Raw genomic sequence first — 17,730 nt, 5'->3', positions numbered from 1 at the left:
AAGAACTAAAAGGTGGCTGTGTTTGTGTGCAGCGATTGTAAAGGGGTTCCCTGTCCTCCCAGGCTCAGAGGTGTCTGTCAGGGAAGAGTCGGACACAGATCCCAACCACAGCGATGAAGCAGAAGCTGAAGCTTCCCCAACGAAATCTCCAACGACTCCCAAGTCCATCAAGTGCAAAAATTCATCAGGTAACGAGTGAGGTCTGGGGGTGCCCGTGTCTCGGGGGGCTGGCACGTGTGGGGCCCTGTCTGGCAGCAGCGGTGCCCACAGGAGTGTTGGATTTCTTCTCCCGCAGATTTCTCGCTGTTTTCCTACAACAATGGCATGGTGATGACGTCCTGCCGGGACCTGGACAGCACCCGCAGCGCCCTGTCTGCCACCTCTGCCTTTGCCATTGCCACGGCAGGGGCCAACGAGGGCACCCCCACCAAGGAGAAGTACCGCAGGATGTCCCTGGCCAGCGCAGGTACCTGCCCCAGGGACTGCCTCTGGGGTGCCTATTGCCACCACAGGGGTTTCCCTGCAGGCACACTCTGGGCTGGGAGCCCCCAGAGCCTGCAGAGCCTGCTCCAGGCTGTGCCCTGGGGTCTGGGCATGGCACTGCCCAAGGACTGTGCAGGTCCCTGGGTGTCCCCTGCCTCCTGACACAGGGAAGGGGTGCTCCTCTGGCAGCCCCAGAGGGGCTGTGAGCCCTCCCTGAGGGGCTGTGCCATGCTGAGGGCCCCTGGCAGTTTCAGGGTTCCCGACGGACCAGCGGAACGGGGACAAGGAGTTTGTGATCCGGAGAGCCGCCACCAACCGCGTGCTGAACGTGCTGCGGCACTGGGTGTCCAAGCACTCCCAGGTGGGCAGCGCCGCCTTCCCGCTCTCCCTCCTGCCTGCCTGAGTGCTGGGCAGCTCAGCCAGCCTTGCTGAGAGGCAGTCTGGCACTGAGGGTCTGATGGAGCAGTGTGGATGGTGAGGAGCAGGGGAAAGTCACAGCTCTCCCAGGCTGGTGATGCTGATGCAATGGAACTGAGTGAGCCTGCTGCCCTCCCGTGCTGGGATTGTGCTGGGAAGAGGCAGCCCTTGCCCAGCTGGGAAGGAAGCAGCTCTGCTGGATCAGGGTCGCTCCAGCACAGTAATCCAGGCTGTGCTGGCCTTGGCAGGACTTTGAGACCAACGAGGAGCTGAAGTTCCGGGTGATTGGCTTCCTGGAGGAGGTGATCCACGACCCCGAGCTCCTGACGCAGGAGAGGAAGGCAGCTGCCAACATCATCAGGTGAGGGGCTGCAGGTTTTGTGTCAGGCTTGTCCTAGCACTGCCAGCTGCTGGCTGCTCCTGCTCTCACCCGGGAGCACAGCAGGCTCAGCAGGGACTGTGCCGGGGCTGGGAGCAGCCAGGGAGGAAGATGAGGAGGAGGCTGGGTGGTGCTCAGCCTCGGGGCAGGGCGGGTGCGACCCCCTTGGTGCCCGTCTGAGGTTCAGTGCTGAGCCCAGAGCGTGCTGGCCCTGCTGCTGCCGGGTGCTGGTGTGGCACCGTGGCTCCCAGGGCTGTGCTGGCACTCAGGGTGTGCCCACCCCACACTGAGGGCAGGACTCTTGTCTTGCAGCAGGGCTGACACTTGTGGGGCCATGTGGCCTCTGCTAAGGAGTGTTTTTCTCTGTAAGATGAGGAATGGCACTGAGGGGGTCTCCTGACACACAGGCTGAGAGTTGCAGCCAGGCTGTTCCTCGGAGCCGCGCTGCCCTGTCAGAGCTGTGTGGGTCTGGCGCTCTCCCAGCTGCAGAAATCCTCTCTTTCTGTGCCACAGGACCTTGACACAGGAGGATCCAGGAGACAACCAGATAACCCTGGAGGAGGTGGTGCAGATGGTAAATGCTCCTTCCCTCCCTGCCTACCTGCCCCTGCTGCCTTGGGGTGGTGGAAGGGGAGCAGCCAAAGGTCCTGGTGCTCACTCAGGGCAGAGTGAGCCTCCGAGGGCAGTGCCAGGGGTGCAGCTGCACAGCAGGAAAGGCTTTCTGGGGAGGGGCCAGCTGTGAGCACAGCTGGATCTGTTAGGGCAGAGGCAGCACCAGCCAGCCCACAGGCACATTATTCCCCTGCAGTCAGCAGAATGGCTGCAGAGGGCACAGAGACACCTTCCTGCTGCTGCCTGTGCCCCAGGGGCTCCCATCGTGTCCTCTGTGTCCCCAAACCTGTTCCAGTTCCAAGTGAGGGGCTCTGGCTCAGCCAGCATCACTGCTGCTCCCCGGAAAGAGAGAGCCCTGGGAATGTGCATGGATTTAGAGCCCCCAGGGTGGCTGCAGAGCACTTGCTGCCCTTCTGCACTGAAAAAAACCCAACCAAACCTGTTCCCAGAAGAACACAAGAGCCACTTGAAACTGGCCTGGAGCACCTGAAACACCCAAGACTCTGTCCCCTGGCTCTGCTGGTGGCTTCTGGAGGGGTGCACTCCCTCCTGGGCTTTGTTTGAGCTGTTGCCCAGAATTGCATGTTCTGGAAACTTCCTCTGAAGAGGAGAGGACAGGAGAGCCCTGGGGGCTTTGCTCTGCCCCTCAGGCTGGGCAGCGTGACCTGCAGTCAAAGGGTGCTGGGATGGGAGGCTGCCCTGGGGTTTGGGATGCACATCACGAGCAGGGGGCTGCGTTGTTTGCTGGAGCTTTCCCAACCCCTGCCCCAGGGGATTGTGCAAGGGCTCTTGCCTTGTGCTGGGCTCTTGTGTGCGTGTGTTGATCTTGGGGTGTTCTCCTGTGTCACCAGGGCAGTTTGGGGTTTTATTTGGGCGGGATGCCAGTGGGCTTTGTTGTTTTTGGTGGCTGATCTTCTCCCTGAGGCGGTGGGGTGGAGGTGTTGCAGGAGTGGCACCAGCCCCATCCAAGCACTGTTTGTGGGGGTGTTGTGGGGGTGTTGGGTGGCCCAGAGCTGTGCCCAAGGACTGGTATCAGTGACAATGTCTCTGTGATGGTTTAGGACAGTCACCAGTGGCTCCGTGCAGTCTGGACCTCAGGCTTTGGCTGTGGCCCCAGGGTGGGGGCGCCCTGAGCCCTGCTGCGCTGCAGTGCTGCTTGGCCAGAGCCAGGCAGTGGGGACAGGGCTCATGCCTGCTCCCCTGCTTTCCTGGAAATACCTTGGCAGAGCCATCTTGCCCCTCCTGGGCAGGGCTGCAGTGCTCCAGCTGGGATCCCTGGGTGCTTTGCTAATTAAACAGCCAAAGGCTGCATGATTAAATCCCTGGGGTTCTCGAGGCTGGCAGGAGCTTGGCACAGGCATGGTGTGGGCTGGGTGCCTCTGGAGCACCACATCTGGCTTTGCTGGGAAAAGCCTTTGGCCTGGGAGCCTGGCTTGGCTTTGGGTTTGTGTCGTTGGTGTGTGGGATTCTCACTGGTGAGCCCCGCTGTTCTCTGTCCCACAGGCCGAGGGGGTCAAAGCAGAACCCTTCGAAAACCATTCAGCCCTGGAGATCGCAGAGCAGCTGACGCTGCTGGACCACCTGGTCTTCAAGAAGATCCCATATGAGTGAGTGATCCCCATGGGACAGGAAAGGCAGCTCTGGTCAGCCAGGGCCCCATGGGCAGCCTGGCTGGGCTGACCCCAGAGAATGCAGAGCCTTCCTGGCCTTTGCCAGTAGCCCAGACTTGGCTCAAGGACAGATTTGGAGCCCTGTGACTTCTCTGCTTTTGTGGGATGTCCCAAGGTAATTGGCTCAGGGAGACCCTCCTACAACCATCACACGTCCAGCCACATCCACGGTCCCTTCCCAGCAGTGTGGGGGCAAAGACCCCGGGATCTCCATCCTGTGGATGCAGTGGAGCTTGCAGGGCTTGGACATCCCGCAAAACTGAGAAATAAAAGTTGACCTGAGCCCTGTGGTTTGCAGGGAATTCTTTGGGCAAGGCTGGATGAAGCTGGAGAAGAACGAGAGGACTCCATACATCATGAAGAACACAAAGCACTTCAATGATGTAGGTGCAGCTGCAGGGCACAGGGGGGTGGGCACGCGGGGAGGCAGCTCAGCCCCCTCCCCAGGGCTGGGGTGAGGGAGGGTCACCTGCCCCACGGCCCTGCCTGCCCCAGGCCCTGCCCCACAGCCCTGCCCTGCCCCATGGGCCGTCCCTGCCCCACAGCCCTGCCCTGCCCCACGGCCCTGCCCTGCCCCACAGCCCTGCCCTGCCCCACGGCCCTGCCCTGCCCCACGGCCCTGCCTGCCCCATGGGCCGTCCCTGCCCCACGGCCCTGCCCTGCCCCATGGGCCCTGCCCTGCCCCACAGGCCGTCCCTGTCCCATGGGCCGTCCCTGCCCCACAGCCCTGCCCTGCCCCATGGGCCCTGCCCTGCCCCACAGCCCTGCCCTGCCCCATGGGCCGTCCCTGCCCCACAGCCCTGCCCTGCCCCATGGGCCCTGCCCTGCCCCACAGGCCGTCCCTGCCCCACGGCCCTGCCTGCCCCACGGCCCTGCCTGCCCCATGGGCCGTCCCTGCCCTATGGGCCGGCCCTGCCCCACGGCCTGCCCTGCCCTATGGGCTGTCCCTGCCCCATGGCCCTGCCTGCCCCACAGGCCCTGCCTGTCCCACAGGCCGTCCCTGTCCCACGGCCCTGCCTGCCCCACAGCCCTGCCTGCCCCATGGGCCGTCCCTGCCCCACGGCCCTGCCCTGCCCCATGGGCCGTCCCTGCCCCACAGGCCGTCCCTGTCCTACGGCCCTGCCCTGCCCCACGGGCCGTCCCTGCCCCATGGCCCTGCCCTGCCCCATGGGCCGTCCCTGCCCCACGGCCCTGCCCTGCCCCACAGCCCTGCCCTGCCCCACAGCCCTGCCCTGCCCCACGGCCCTGCCCTGCCCCACGGCCCCTGCCCCACGGCCCTGCCTGCCCCACAGCCCTGCCCTGCCCCACGGGCCCTGCCCTGCCCCACAGCCCTGCCCTGCCCTATGGCCCTGCCTGCCCCACGGCCCTGCCCTACCCCACAGGCCTCGGTGCAGGTGGAGGCAGTCCTGCTGCAGTACTGCTGGCGGGGCTGCAGCGGCACAGGGAGATCCAGCCCTGCTGCGAGGCTGGGGTGCCCAAAGCCACGCTGAAGGCCGGGCTGGGGCCGTGTCTCCCCAAGGTCAGCAACCTGATTGCCTCGGAGATCATCCGCAACGGGGAGATCGCGGCGCGCGCCAGCGCCATCGAGAAGTGGGTGGCGGTGGCCGACATCTGCCGCTGCCTGCACAACTACAACGCCGTGCTGGAGATCACCTCCTCCCTCAACCGCAGTGCCATCTTCCGCCTCAAGAAAACGTGGCTCAAGGTCTCCAAGCAGGTAGGGCTGGGCCCTCCGGGGAGCTGGGTTTGCTGGAGGGTGTTGGGGCAGGGTCAACGAGTTAGAAAATGGGAAAGGGGTTTCAGGTTGTTCTCGGGAGGGAGGTGGTGGGTGGACAGGCAGACCTGCCCTGGAGTCGGGTTTACTAATGGAATTGTTTGGGTTAGAAAAGCTCTCTGAGACCATGCAAGTCCAGCTGTTCCCTTGGCACTGCCAAGGCCACCAGTAACCCCTGTCCCCAAGTGCCACATCCACGTATCTGTTAAATCCCTCCACTGGCTCCACCACCACCCTGGGCAGCTGTGCCAGAGCTGGACAGCCATTAAGAAATTTTCCCAATATCCAATCTAAACTTCTCCTGGCACAACCCCTTTCCCCTTGTCTCATCACTTGTTACCTGTGAGAAGACACAGGCCCCACCCTGCAAGGCAGAGGTGCAGTTGAACCTCTCTGAGCCGGCACCACTGTGGGCTCCCACCAGCCAGGAGCAGTTGTTTTTGCTATAAAATGACAAACTTGTGAATGAAAACAGGCGAGGGCAGAGGTGGGAGCAGGGGGAGGCAGTGAGTGCACAGCCTGCTCACCTGCAGCCAGGTGTGACAGCCAGGGCACGCTGTACCTGTGCAGGTGCAGGTGGAGTGGGGTGCCCTGGGCAGGGCGGGCTGGAATTGCCCCTGTGGCTCTGCAGGCTGCCCCCAGCCACCGGGGGTACTTCCAGGGCCCCTGCCAGCAGCACTCTGGTTTCTTGCAGACGAAGGCTCTGATTGATAAGCTCCAGAAGCTGGTGTCGTCGGAGGGCAGGTTCAAGAACCTGAGGGAGGCACTGAAAAAGTGAGTGAATGGTGCTTCTCCTCCTCCCCCAGGGCTGCTCCTGGCTGCTCTGGGGCCTGCAGGGTGGGGGGAGCTGAGCTCTGCTCCCAGGATCGCTCAGAGCCTGCACTGAAGGGTGTCCTGTGGGGCCAGCACAGTGCCTGGCAAAGTGATCCTCAGGACTGAGCTGCTCCTTTGGGCAGCATGGCGAAAGATGGGAATAAAAGGGACTGCACAGGGAAAAATCACTGCCAGACACCAGAGAGCAATTTTCCCCATCACTATCACAGAATCATCAAATCCCAGAATGGTTCAGGTTGGAAGGGACCTTAAAGCTCATCTTGTTCCATTCCTCTCTGTGGGCAGGGCCCCCTTCCACTAGATCAAGTTGCCCATGGAAGCTTCTAAAGGTCTTCCTGACCCTCCGTGCTGTCAAAGATGCCCCAGCTCATCTCCTGCCCATCTCCCATGGCTTTGTGAGGGGCACAGCCACAGGTCCTGCCTGTCCTGCTGTGCTGGTGGGGATGAGGCCCAGGACACCGGGAGCCTTCTCTGGGAGAGCTCTCCTATATTAGAGAGAATCCTTCCACCTCTGCTGGCTGCAGAGCTGTCCCCTTCTCCCCTGCCCTGCCCCAAGCTCCAAACTGAGGGAGTTTTGCTCCTCATTCCTTTCTGGTTCACTCCTGAAGTTGTGACCCCCCGTGTGTCCCCTACCTGGGCATGTACCTGACGGACCTGGCGTTCATCGAGGAGGGCACCCCCAACTACACCGAGGATGGCCTGGTGAACTTCTCCAAAATGAGGATGGTGAGTGCTCCAGGGGCTGGGCTGGGTGATGTGGCTGTGGCCAGGCCTGAGTCCCCTCAGCCTTCACCTGCACAGCACCAGGAGGCCACATGTGTCCCCTGCACACACCTAGGGTTGTTCCCAGTGTCTGGAAGAGACAAAAAGGCCTCTGCATTGTGCTGTGCTGGGTGCCCCTGCCCTCCTGGGCACTGGGATGGGTTCTCTGAGTGATGGCTGAGCCATGAGCACCTCCTGTGTTATATCCCTGCACAGATCTCACACATCATAAGGGAGATCCGCCAGTTCCAGCAAACCTCCTACAAGATCGAGCACCAGCCGAAGGTACAGCCCTGTCCCCAGAGCCTCGGGCAGGCTCTGCCCCTCATCTCCCTCTTCCATCACAGCATCTAAGCCTTCAGTTCCTGGCAGCTCCCTGCTGGAGTCTGTTGGAGGGGTCAGTCAGGGGATGGAGGGAGGCTGTGGGGGCTCAGCAGACTCCCCGTGCTCCCCAGGCAGCTGCAGCAGAGGAGTTGCTGCAGAGGGCAGCACCGATGGACAGCCCGGGGTGCTCAGGGGTGCACCCGGCCACGCTGAGCAGCAGCGGTTAGGGGCAGCACGCCCTGCCGTGGAGCAGAGTGCGCCCTGCCGCCCCGCTGCCAGCACCAGCCACCCTCTGCCCATGCTGGCCCCAGCATGAGACGAGCTGGCAGCTCTCAGCCCCCGCTGCGGCAGGGTCTGGGTGCCCCGGCTGTCGGGCTGTGCCCTCCCGGCCCGCTCACGGCCCGCTCCGTCCCCAGGTGACGCAGTACCTGCTGGACCAGTCGGGTGTGATGGACGAGGAGTCCCTGTACGAAGCTTCTCTGCGGATAGAGCCCAAGCTGCCTTCGTGAGCGGCGCGGCCGCCGGACTCTCGTTGTACCCCTGTACATAGCCCCGCTCCACGGGCGCCCCGGAGCGACCCCCGTCTGTGCTTCCCCCGCCCCGGCCCCGGCCCCGGCCCCGCCGCGCTCGCGTAGGATTCCCCGCCCCGTCACGGTTTAACGCGCCGACACTTCGCTGGAGTCCCGGGCTCTTTTCCATGATGTTACTTTTGTCATTTGTTCCTCCTGGGGGGCTGGTGGTCGGGCAGGTGAGTCCCCGTGGGGCAGGTGAGACCTGTGGGCCAGGTGAGCCCTCTGCCTCCTCGGGGCAGGTGAGCCCTGTGTCGCCATGGGCCAGGTGAGTCCCTGTGTCCCCGTGGGGCAGGTGAGTCCCTGTGGGGCAGGTGAGCCCTGTGTCCCCATGGGCCAGGTGAGTCCCTGTGTCCCCGTGGGGCAGGTGAGTCCCTGTGGGGCAGGTGAGCCCTGTGTCCCCATGGGCCAGGTGAGTCCCTGTGTCCCCTCGGGGCAGGTGAGCCCTGTGTCCCCATGGGCCAGGTGAGTCCCTGTGTCCCCGTGGGGCAGGTGAGTCCTGTGTCCCCGTGGGGCAGGTGAGTCCCTGTGGGGCAGGTGAGCCCCATGTCCCCGCGGGGCTCTGGGGCAGCACAGAGCAGCTCTCACACGGGCAGTGCTGGCGGTTACATCCCAACTCTGTAAGGTGGGAGAAGGGAGCGCATTAAAGGTTGTCCCTCGGTGTGAGCTGCCCTCTGTGTGTGTGCCACCCTGGTGCTGGCCGGGCACGGGGGGCCCTGGCTGCTGCCCTGGTGCCCCCGAAGCTGGGAAGATGGAAGCATCCCCTCGCCTCTCCTCGCTGCATCCGGCTCCTGTTGATATGCTGTAGATCCGTGCCCTTGTGCCCACTCTGAGTACCATGACGTAGAGTTAGAGATGACGAGTGTTTTTATTACATCTACTGTAATCCTGGCTAACCACCTGCTAGCAGGATATAGTAATGTAGTGCTTATTCTGTGAATAGTACCTGGGTTTTTTACATTGTACAGTCCCTGACACGGTTCCCCGGCAGTGGCAGGCATGCTCCACTCACACAACACTTGCTGTAAGCAATACCTCGTGGTATGGGAATTCTCTTTCAAGCCCTAAAACTATTTCAACTTACAGCTTGTTTGGGAAAAAAAAAAGATATTTCCATTTTTTTTGTAAAAATATATGTTTCCTGATTACCTCTTGCTAATAAATCTATTCTATCTCAGGGTGAACCGGGGTTTGTGATAGTTTTACGGGCGGGATAACGCCGGACCCGCCGGGCCGCGGGCCACGCCCAGTGCCGGGGCCACCGCCCAGTGCCCCTCCCGGAGCCGGTGCCACGCCCCGTGCCACGCCCACCCTCTGCCCCGCCCCTTGTCCCGCCCCCTGGCAGCGGCTCGGCCCGTTTCGGCTCCGTTCGGCCGCGCTCGGCTCGGCTCGGCGCGGTTCGGCTCCGCTGCGTCCCGCCCGTCCCGGTTCGGCCCGGCCCGGTTCGGCCATGGGCTGGCCCGTGCTGCTGAGCGCGGCCGCGCTGCTGGCCGCCGCCGCCGCCGCCGCCGCCTGGGAGCCCTCGGCCGAAGGTACGGGGGCACCGGGAGGGCAGGAGGCGGCTTGGCACGGCTTGGCACGGCCTGGCCTGACCCGGCTCGCTTCGGGCCCGGCCTCCGGTGCGGCAGAGCTGTGGCGGTGGCGCTGACGGGCCCGTTCTCTCCCGCAGAGGAGCAGCTGTTCAAGGCCTGGATGCTGCAGGTGAGCTCGGGGCCGAGCCGGGCCGGGCCGGGCCGGGCCGGGCCGGGCTCGGGGGCCCTGACGTGCCGGTTCCCCGCAGAACGAGCGGCGCTACGGCCCCGAGGAGTACCCGCGGCGGCTGCGCATCTTCCTGGGCAACAAACGGCGCGTGGAGGAGCACAACGCCGGCAACCACAGCTTCCAGAGTAGGAGCCCCGAGCCCCGAGCCCGCCTGGCCACGGCCGGCCCTGAGCACCGCGCCCCGCTGAGCAAAGTGTCCCCTTTTCCTCCTTCTAGTGGGCCTCAACCAGTTCTCGGATCTGACCTTCACGGAGTTCAAAAAGCTCTACCTGTGGAGTGAGCCGCAGGTAATGCTGGCTGGGCAGGGAAGGAGGGGGTCCAGTGCACCTGTGAGGGGGTTCTGCATGACCTGAACCCCTGTGAAGGAGTTCTGTAGTGACCTGCACCCCCATGAGGGGGTTCTGCATGACCTGAACCCCCGTGAGGGGGGTTCTGCATGACCCACACCCGCTGCAGGGCCAGCACCCCTCGCTGTGCTGCCTGCAGTCCCCTGTGCTCAGGTCACATCGTGTGCCACCAGCACCGGGGCAAGAGCCAGGTGAACCATGTTCCCCGCCCTCGGGGCTTTCAGTGCCTCGCCCCTGACGCCAGCCCAGCGGTCTGTTCTGCTGTCAGCTCCCTGAGCAGCCAGGGCTGCAGGCTGGCAGTGCTCCCTGGCACAGTGGCCAGGGTGTGTGGGCTGGTCACCAGCCCTCAGCCGGGCAGGGTGGCTGTCGTGGCCCGCTGGCCTGGTGGCTCACCACAGCCCTTTGCCTGCCTGCAGAACTGCTCAGCCACCAAGGGGAACTTCCTGCGCAGCTCTGGGCCACATCCCGACTCTATCGACTGGAGGAAGAAGGGGAATTTCGTGACACCTGTGAAAAACCAGGTGAGGTGTGTGTGACACGGCCAGAGGGGGCTGATGGCTGCGGGCAGGTGCCTGTGCCAGGGGAGCTCCCCCAGAGCTGGGCCATGCCTGCCCTGTGCCCTGGCAGGGGCTGAGCAGAAGGCCAGGCCCAGCTGCCAGCACGGATTGGAGGCTCTGCACTGCTGCCATGCCCCTCTGTCTGTGTTTGGGGAGGCTGGTGAGCCTGCAGCACCTCCTGGAGCAGTTCCTCTCCTGTTCCTCATGTAGGGTGCCTGCGGGAGTTGCTGGACCTTTTCCACCACGGGCTGTTTGGAGTCTGCTATTGCCATTGCCACGGGAAAGCTGCTCTCTCTGGTGAGAGGTGTTCTGGCTTAGAGCCCTTTGGGGAGCAGGATGGAGCCAGAGGGGCTGGAGGCTGCTGGGAGAGGCGTGGGGACAGAAGCTGCGCCTCGCCCTGCCAGCCAGCCTCACTGCAGGCAGCACATTGGGACATGGTGATTTTTCAGCTCCCGGAGGATTTATATTCCTGAAGAACTAGAAAGACAGTAGACACTTACACAATTTAGCAGAATAACTGAGGGCTGGGCGTGTTAAAAACAAACCTGACCTTTGGAAAACATCTCAGCCAGTCCTTCTGGGGGGATGGATTCCTGGCAGATGTGAGGAGGAATGCCTCTGGCAGCCAGGGCACCCAGGCTGCTGCTCCAGGTCTTCCTTGTGTTCCTCCCTGGGACATGGAGTCATTGCCAGGGGACTCCCTGGGGTAAACCGGTGCTGTGGTGGTTGTTACAGCCAGCTGCACGGATAAACCAGCTTTCAGTTCCTGCTGTGCAGTTGCTTTTTGAGTCACTGACTCTGAGCACAGGTGTGGGACAATCACTGACTCAAATCTGTCAATCACTGACTCAAAACCCTTCTCTGCAGGCAGAGCAGCAGTTGGTTGATTGCGCCCAGGCCTTCAACAACCACGGCTGCAGTGGGTAAGTCAAGGTCAGAAAGAGCAGAAATTAGAGAATCTTACATCCTGTGGTGGGGAGCCTTCCTCCAGATCTAGTGTCAGGATCCTTCCACATTACGGAATGGCTTTTGTCTTCCCATGGCTGCAATGTGTCAGGGGAAGCAACTTTGGATTTGGTTGCTTATTTTAATTTCACCCTCCCTAGACCACTAAATCTCCAGCATTTCCCAACCTCTGCTGTTCCTCATTTGTTGGTTTTTATCTGAGGTATTTTTCACACAGTGGCCATAAGCTGGGCTCTGATGGGCTCTGGGACAGCAAGGGGACTTCGGGCTGTTGTTTTGCCCTGAGTCATGCGCGTCTTGTGGCACCCTGAAGAACCCACAGAAACTTTAACTTCCTCTTTGGGAACTTCCTCCTGGCCTTGCTAGAGAAGGCAGAGAGTAGAGCTTTCTGACAACTTCTGTTTTCTGTGAGATAAGCAGTCCTAGAGGGAAGCTCAGAGCTGAGCAAAGCCACTCTTGGTGCTTTTTATCTTTCTTGTGACTCCTCCTTAGGCGTTTCCACATCAGCACTCCCTGATCATCTCTCTTTTCTTCCCTGCTGAGATGTGCTTCTGGAAGGTGGCCAGGGAAGGGAGCAGCTGCTTGCTGGAGATGTGGGTGTCTCAATGTCCCCCAGCCAGACTGGGCAGAGGGCACCAAAAAACACCTTTCATTCAGCATGTGAGGCTGGTGCTGTGTGGGCCAGCTGACCTCACACCCTCAGGGCTCCTGGTGCTCTTCTCCAGGGATCTGGCAGCTGGAGAATGAGGTGTGACCATGCCAGGCAGCCCAGGCAGGGAGGTGCTGCAGGCACAGACTGGAGTTCGTGCCTCTGGGGGCTCTGGGATAGACACTGCCCTTCCCTGGCTGGTGGGAGTGGGTTGCACAGTGGGGAATGTCGATGGCTTTGCTCTGCAGAGGCTGCAGCATGACCAAGTTCATCATTACCATCCTAATTAGCTGTTAGCATCCTAACGGAGCCGTGTTGTCTCGCAGGGGCCTGCCGAGCCAAGCCTTCGAGTACATCCTGTACAACAAGGGGCTCATGGGGGAGGACAGCTACCCGTACAGGGCCAAGGTACTGCAGCACAGCCCCGGCTGCCACCGGGGGGGCACAGCAGGGCTGGCACAGCCCCCACCACACCTCTCTGTCCCCACAGAACGGCACCTGCAAGTTCCAGCCCGAGAAAGCCATTGCCTTTGTCAAGGACGTGATCAATATCACACAGGTGAGGCCCCGAGGGCTGCGATTCCAGACTGCCAGGGCTGGGCCAAGGGGAGCTGCTGGGGTGCCCAAGGTGTGCTGGGCTGAGCAGCTGGAGCTGCAGCCTGTGTGCTCCTGGGGAGAGAGAGCTGCTGGGTACACTGCTGCTGTCCTGCAGCCTGCCTGTGTGCTCCTGGGTACAGTGAGCTGCTGGGCACACCCCTGCTGTCCTGCCCCCTGTGTGCTCCTGGATTCAGTGAGCTGCTGGGCACACCCCTGCTGTCCTGCAGCCTGTGTGCTCGGGGATTCAGTGAGCTGCTGGGCACACCCCTGCTGTCCTGCACACGCTTTGGAAGATGGCACCAAGGAAGTGCTGGAGCCAAAACACAGGCCCTGGGTTCCTGCCTACTTCCCTGGGGTGCCCCTCCAGGCTGGCACAGAGTCCTGGTTCTCCTGTTACAGCTCAGCACTGGGTTCCTTGTCCTGCAGGACAGCAGGGTTATCCATCCCCCATGCCCTGGCTGCTGGGCCTGCCCTGGGCCCAGCACAGGCCAGGAGATGATGAGGATGATGACCCTGGATCCTCTCTTGCAGTATGATGAGGATGGCATGGTGGAAGCTGTGGGGAAGCACAACCCAGTGAGCTTTGCGTTTGAGGTGACGAGTGACTTCATGCACTACAGGAAAGGAGTGTATTCCAAGTGAGTGTGTGACCCTCATTTGGTGAGGTGAGGGCAAGGGGAACGTGTAGGGCTGGAGTCACATGCATCCCTGTTTATCCTGCTGCATGCAGGAACACTGCACTGCATTCTCACACTTCTTTGAAGTAGAAAATAGGAAAAAAAAAAAGAGTAAGCAGAGCCTTGATGTACTGGTTCCTGAGGGGATGAGAGTGCAGCACAGGGAGGAGGGCTGCAGGCTAGGAACCTGTCCGGCCTGGAGACCAGGTTGTGCTGGAATGAAGGTCAGTGAGTCAGGCAGCTTGGGAGACTCTGCAGCTCCCCACGGGGCTGGGGCTGTGTCTGGGCTGGCACAGGGGCAGGGGCAGCCCAGCTGTAGAACACGTGTGGTTCCCTAGGGTAAGCCCCAGCCAAGGTGGGTTTTCCATGTTACCAGGGCAGCTCCCGCAGTGCCAGAGCTCAGAGGGGCTGTGTGAGAAGGGTGGCTGCCCTCACACTGCCCTGCACCTGAGCTGGCACCTCGGCAGGTGGTGTCACTGCCCTCCACAGGGCAGGTTCTGCAGCACCTCACCTCAGCCCTGCCTCGTGGTGCTCCCCGGACAGGTCGGAGGAACAGCAGAGAGAAAAAGCAGCTTGGGACACAAAGCAAGTCTTGAGTGTGGTGCCAGCTCCATGGCCAGGGCAAAAAGCCACGTGGAAGGCTGATAAATACACGTTGGAAAGATGGGAGCTGTGTGAGGCAGCACAGGGGCTGTTACCCAGCAGGGGGAAGGTGTGTGTTTGGAGAAATAGAAAAATACTTGGGAATAATGAACCTGAGTCACACAGAACTGCAGGGGAATTGCAAGGGAGAGGCTGAGCCTGAGGGATCTGCCCCAGGGAGCTCTCGGGAAGGAGCAGGTGGTGATTCCAGAGGCTTTGCTGGGCCAAGAGCCAGTGATGCCACAGGTCAGTGCCAGCCCTGGGCAGGTGTGAGCTGTGAGGGCAGGGACATGGTCAGAGGAACATGCCAGCAGCAGTTATCCTGTGGATTTACAGTCTAAGGTGGATTTGGAGTCAGAGTGCATGGAATAATTGATGCTCCAGTGCTTTCAGCACAGAGCAGCTGTTAACAGATCAAAAAAAAAATAAAATCTGAGGTGGATTATTGATCTTTTCCTGTGATGCAGCTTGAAAATGTTTAAAAATAGATGCTCTTGAGATGGGAGCATGTAGCATGAGCTGTCTTGTTTCACACCACAGGCAGCAGCTTTCAGCAAGTGCAGTTTAAAGGTTGAAAATTTAGAGGAAACACATATTTAGACCCAAGAGCTTACTCTTCCTGTGCAATACATGAAGCAGTGCCCTTGAATTTCAGGGCAGTACAAAACAGCACTGGGAGGCACTAAAAGCTGCTGGTTCCAATTGGGAAAATTCCTTTGCATTGTAGCTCATCTTGGTGGGTCAGGAGCTCAAAAGTCCATGGATCCCCTAACTCCAGATGGGGCTGGTGATTTCAGAGTGGAGAAACAGAGCAGTGTCTCCTTTCCATGCCTCCCCTCCCTCCTCTCCAGAGCTGGGAGTTCAGAGCATCCTCAGTTCTGTCTGCAGTGTGGTCAGCACTGCTGCCTTGAGCAATCCCAGGCTAATTGCAGGCTGCTTCTCAGAGCACCCTGTGTTGTCTCCCTGCAGCCCCCGCTGCGAGCACACCCCTGACAAGGTGAACCACGCCGTGCTGGCCGTGGGCTACGGCGAGGAGGATGGCACTCCCTACTGGATCGTCAAGAACTCCTGGGGCCGCCTGTGGGGCATGCAGGGGTAAGGCTCCTGCTGCCCCACCACGCTCTGCCTGGGGCTGGGCACACACCCTGCGTGCTGGGGGGGCACCCACCCTCAGCTCTGCAGATGAGCTCTGCCAGCTGGGAGGACACGGGCAATGGTGCCAGGCTGGGCAGTGGCACAGCTCACCAAGCCTGCCCTGGGCTCCCTGCCCAGCAGAGCCTTGGCTCAGTGCAGCTGCCGAGGTGCCCCGGGCACAGCCAGCCTGTCAGGGCTGCTGGTTCCCCTGGTGCCCCGGGCACAGCCAGCCTGTCAGGGCTGCTGGTTCCCCTGGTGCCCCGGGCACAGCCAGCCTGTCAGGGCTGCTGGTTCCTGAGGTGCCCCGGGCACAGCCAGGCTGCCAGGGCTGCTGGTTCCCCTGGTGCCCCGGGCACAGCCAGCCTGTCAGGGCTGCTGGTTCCCCTGGTGCCCCGGGCACAGCCAGCCTGTCAGGGCTGCTGGTTCCTGAGGTGCCCAGGGCACAGCCAGCCTGTCAGGGCTGCTGGTTCCCTGGTGCCCCGGGCACAGCCAGCCTGTCAGGGCTGCTGGTTCCTGGGGCCCGGGACCGCCTGTGGGCTGGTTCCCCTGGTGCCCCGGGCACAGCCAGCCTGTCAGGGCTGCTGGTTCCTGAGGTGCCCAGGGCACAGCCAGCCTGTCAGGGCTGCTGGTTCCTGAGGTGCCCAGGGCACAGCCAGCCTGTCAGGGCTGCTGGTTCCCCTGGTGCCCAGGGCACAGCCAGCCTGTCAGGGCTGCTGGTTCCCCTGGTGCCCAGGGCACAGCCAGCCTGTCAGGGCTGCTGGTTCCCCTGGTGCCCAGGGCACAGCCAGCCTGCCAGGGCTGCTGGTTCCCCTGGTGCCCCGGGCACAGCCAGCCTGCCAGGGCTGCTGGTTCCCCTGGTGCCCAGGGCACAGCCAGCCTGTCAGGGCTGCTGGTTCCCCATCTCCTCCCTGCTGGTCACACGGCTGGGGAGAACAGCTTGTGCCAGGAATGAGATCCCAGCTTCACAAGTGGGATTCATGGGAGTGAGATGCAAACTCGGGTTCATTCAGGGTGTAAGGGGCAAGGGATAGCATTGCCTGGAGAGGGACACCCCCACTGCCCCAGGTGCTCCCAGCGCCATCCAGCCTGGCCTGGGATCCAGGGGCAGCCCAGCTGCTCTGGGCACCTGTGCAGGGCCTGCCCACCCTCACCTGCCACAGGAGGGAACGCTCTCTCACAGCCATTTCTGTCTCTTCCAGGTATTTCCTTATCGAGCGAGGCAAGAACATGTGTGGGCTGGCTGCCTGTGCCTCCTACCCCGTTCCTCAGGTGTAGCAGGGGCAGCCTGGGGCACGGGGCTGCAGTGACTGACGCTGCTCCAGAGCTGAGGCTGGCAGCAGAGGGGCAGAACCGGTGCCACGCCTGCCTGCTGGGGGTGTCACTGCAGGCAGCCTGCCTCTCACACAGCAGCCAGGTTCTCCTGTAGCAGCAGCCCGAGCTGAGCGTGCCCTCTCCAGCCAAACCCTGCCAGTTCCCTCCTCCTGCCGTGCCCAGGTGTGCCCAGGTGTGCCTCCATCCCCCCCGGGGGCAGCAGGGCCCGCCTGGGTGCAGGGAAACCCCCCAGGAACCGACTGAGGGCACACAGAGCTCCCCCGCCCCTCGGGTGGCTTTCCTGCAATCACCAGGTGTAAATTGTAGCGATTTTAAAATTGTTTTTGAAGGCAATTTCCCTGCTCTTTAAAGGAAGGATGAATGAGTGCTGTGATTTGTACACTTTTACCAATTTTGATGAAATGCTTGCTATATTTTGTATTAAAAACCAGGGTATTTTAATGCACATAGAGAAGAAACGGGTGATTTTTCTTTAACCCACCAGCGAAGACGCCAGAACCTCGGTGCCGAGGAAATGAAGCCGCGTGTGAGCAGGGGCACGTCTGTGTTGTTTCACAATGAAATTTCTCACTGACAATAAAGCTGCCTCGCCACCGGAGCGCTGTGCTGTGAGCTCTGAGCCGGGGAGCTGAGGGACCCCGGCCTCCCGGCGGGGGCCAGGACCGTGCGAGGCGCCGAGCGCTTCCCGGGGGTGTGGAACGGGGCTCTGGAGCGGGTCCGAGCCCAGTGGGAGCGGGGCTAAAACGGGTCCGGGAGGAAGAGGGCCCGGCCTGAGGGCGGCGCCGCCATTTTCGGAAACATTTCCATTTCTGCCGCCATGCCTCCCGCCCCTTACGTCACTTCCGTCTCGTCGCTGCGGCCAATGGGGAGCCGGGGGCGGTTTTGGCGGCGAATGCGAAGCGCGGGCGGGAGGCTGCGGCGGGCGCCCCCTGGCGGCGGGGCGGCGGTGCCGCGATGGCGGCCGTGCCGCAGAACAACCTGCGGGAGCAGCTGCGGCGGCACTCGGCCCGCGGGGCCCTGCGCGCCGCGCCGCCGCCAGCCCGGGACCGCCCGCCGTGAGTACCGCGCCGGGGCGCCGGGGCGGGGCGGCCGCCGCGGCCGGGGGAGTCACCGGGGCTCGTCTCCTTGCAGGGGCTTCACCTTCAAGAAGGCGCCGCAGGGCCTCGCGCCGCCGCGGTGCTGAGGGACAAGGACGTGAACACCTCGCTGGCCCTGCCCGCCTCGGCTCCGCCGGACGCCAAGGC

General features: G+C 62.2%; 2 protein-coding genes across 5 annotated transcripts in view; both read left to right on the top strand.

The window, feature by feature from the left end:
• The window catches only part of RASGRF1 (Ras protein specific guanine nucleotide releasing factor 1), a 29,753-nt gene extending 20,745 nt beyond the window's left edge, over nucleotides 1-9,008 (top strand). For 2 of the 4 annotated variants that reach the window (XM_030955607.1, XM_030955604.1), the window contains exons 16-27: nucleotides 33-188; nucleotides 296-466; nucleotides 732-844; nucleotides 1,149-1,261; nucleotides 1,793-1,853; nucleotides 3,395-3,498; nucleotides 3,860-3,944; nucleotides 5,081-5,278; nucleotides 6,030-6,109; nucleotides 6,778-6,895; nucleotides 7,148-7,216; nucleotides 7,672-9,008. In XM_030955607.1, coding sequence (XP_030811467.1) covers nucleotides 33-188; nucleotides 296-466; nucleotides 732-844; nucleotides 1,149-1,261; nucleotides 1,793-1,853; nucleotides 3,395-3,498; nucleotides 3,860-3,944; nucleotides 5,081-5,278; nucleotides 6,030-6,109; nucleotides 6,778-6,895; nucleotides 7,148-7,216; nucleotides 7,672-7,764 — 1,361 coding nt within the window. In that variant the 3' untranslated portion in view covers nucleotides 7,765-9,008. The remainder of the gene's footprint in view (nucleotides 1-32; nucleotides 189-295; nucleotides 467-731; nucleotides 845-1,148; nucleotides 1,262-1,792; nucleotides 1,854-3,394; nucleotides 3,499-3,859; nucleotides 3,945-5,080; nucleotides 5,279-6,029; nucleotides 6,110-6,777; nucleotides 6,896-7,147; nucleotides 7,217-7,671) is intronic. The other 2 variants (XM_030955606.1, XM_030955605.1) reach the window with 2 other exon arrangements.
• Nucleotides 9,009-9,203: 195 nt separating this feature from the next.
• CTSH (cathepsin H) lies at nucleotides 9,204-17,016 on the top strand. Its single transcript, XM_030955614.1, has 12 exons — nucleotides 9,204-9,356; nucleotides 9,494-9,525; nucleotides 9,605-9,710; nucleotides 9,802-9,872; nucleotides 10,349-10,453; nucleotides 10,700-10,786; nucleotides 11,357-11,412; nucleotides 12,431-12,512; nucleotides 12,595-12,663; nucleotides 13,233-13,339; nucleotides 14,990-15,115; nucleotides 16,354-17,016. Exons 1-12 carry the CDS (start codon nucleotides 9,275-9,277, stop codon nucleotides 16,427-16,429), a joined length of 999 nt encoding a protein of 332 aa, XP_030811474.1. The 5' UTR covers nucleotides 9,204-9,274; the 3' UTR covers nucleotides 16,430-17,016.
• Nucleotides 17,017-17,730: the final 714 nt, after the last annotated feature.

This window comes from Camarhynchus parvulus, chromosome 10 (assembly GCF_901933205.1).
Source record: "Camarhynchus parvulus chromosome 10, STF_HiC, whole genome shotgun sequence".
In the NCBI taxonomy this organism is placed as follows: Eukaryota; Metazoa; Chordata; class Aves; order Passeriformes; family Thraupidae; genus Camarhynchus; species Camarhynchus parvulus.
The sequence above is the reverse complement of the archived record's forward strand: the minus strand, read 5'-3'. Positions and strand labels throughout refer to the sequence as shown.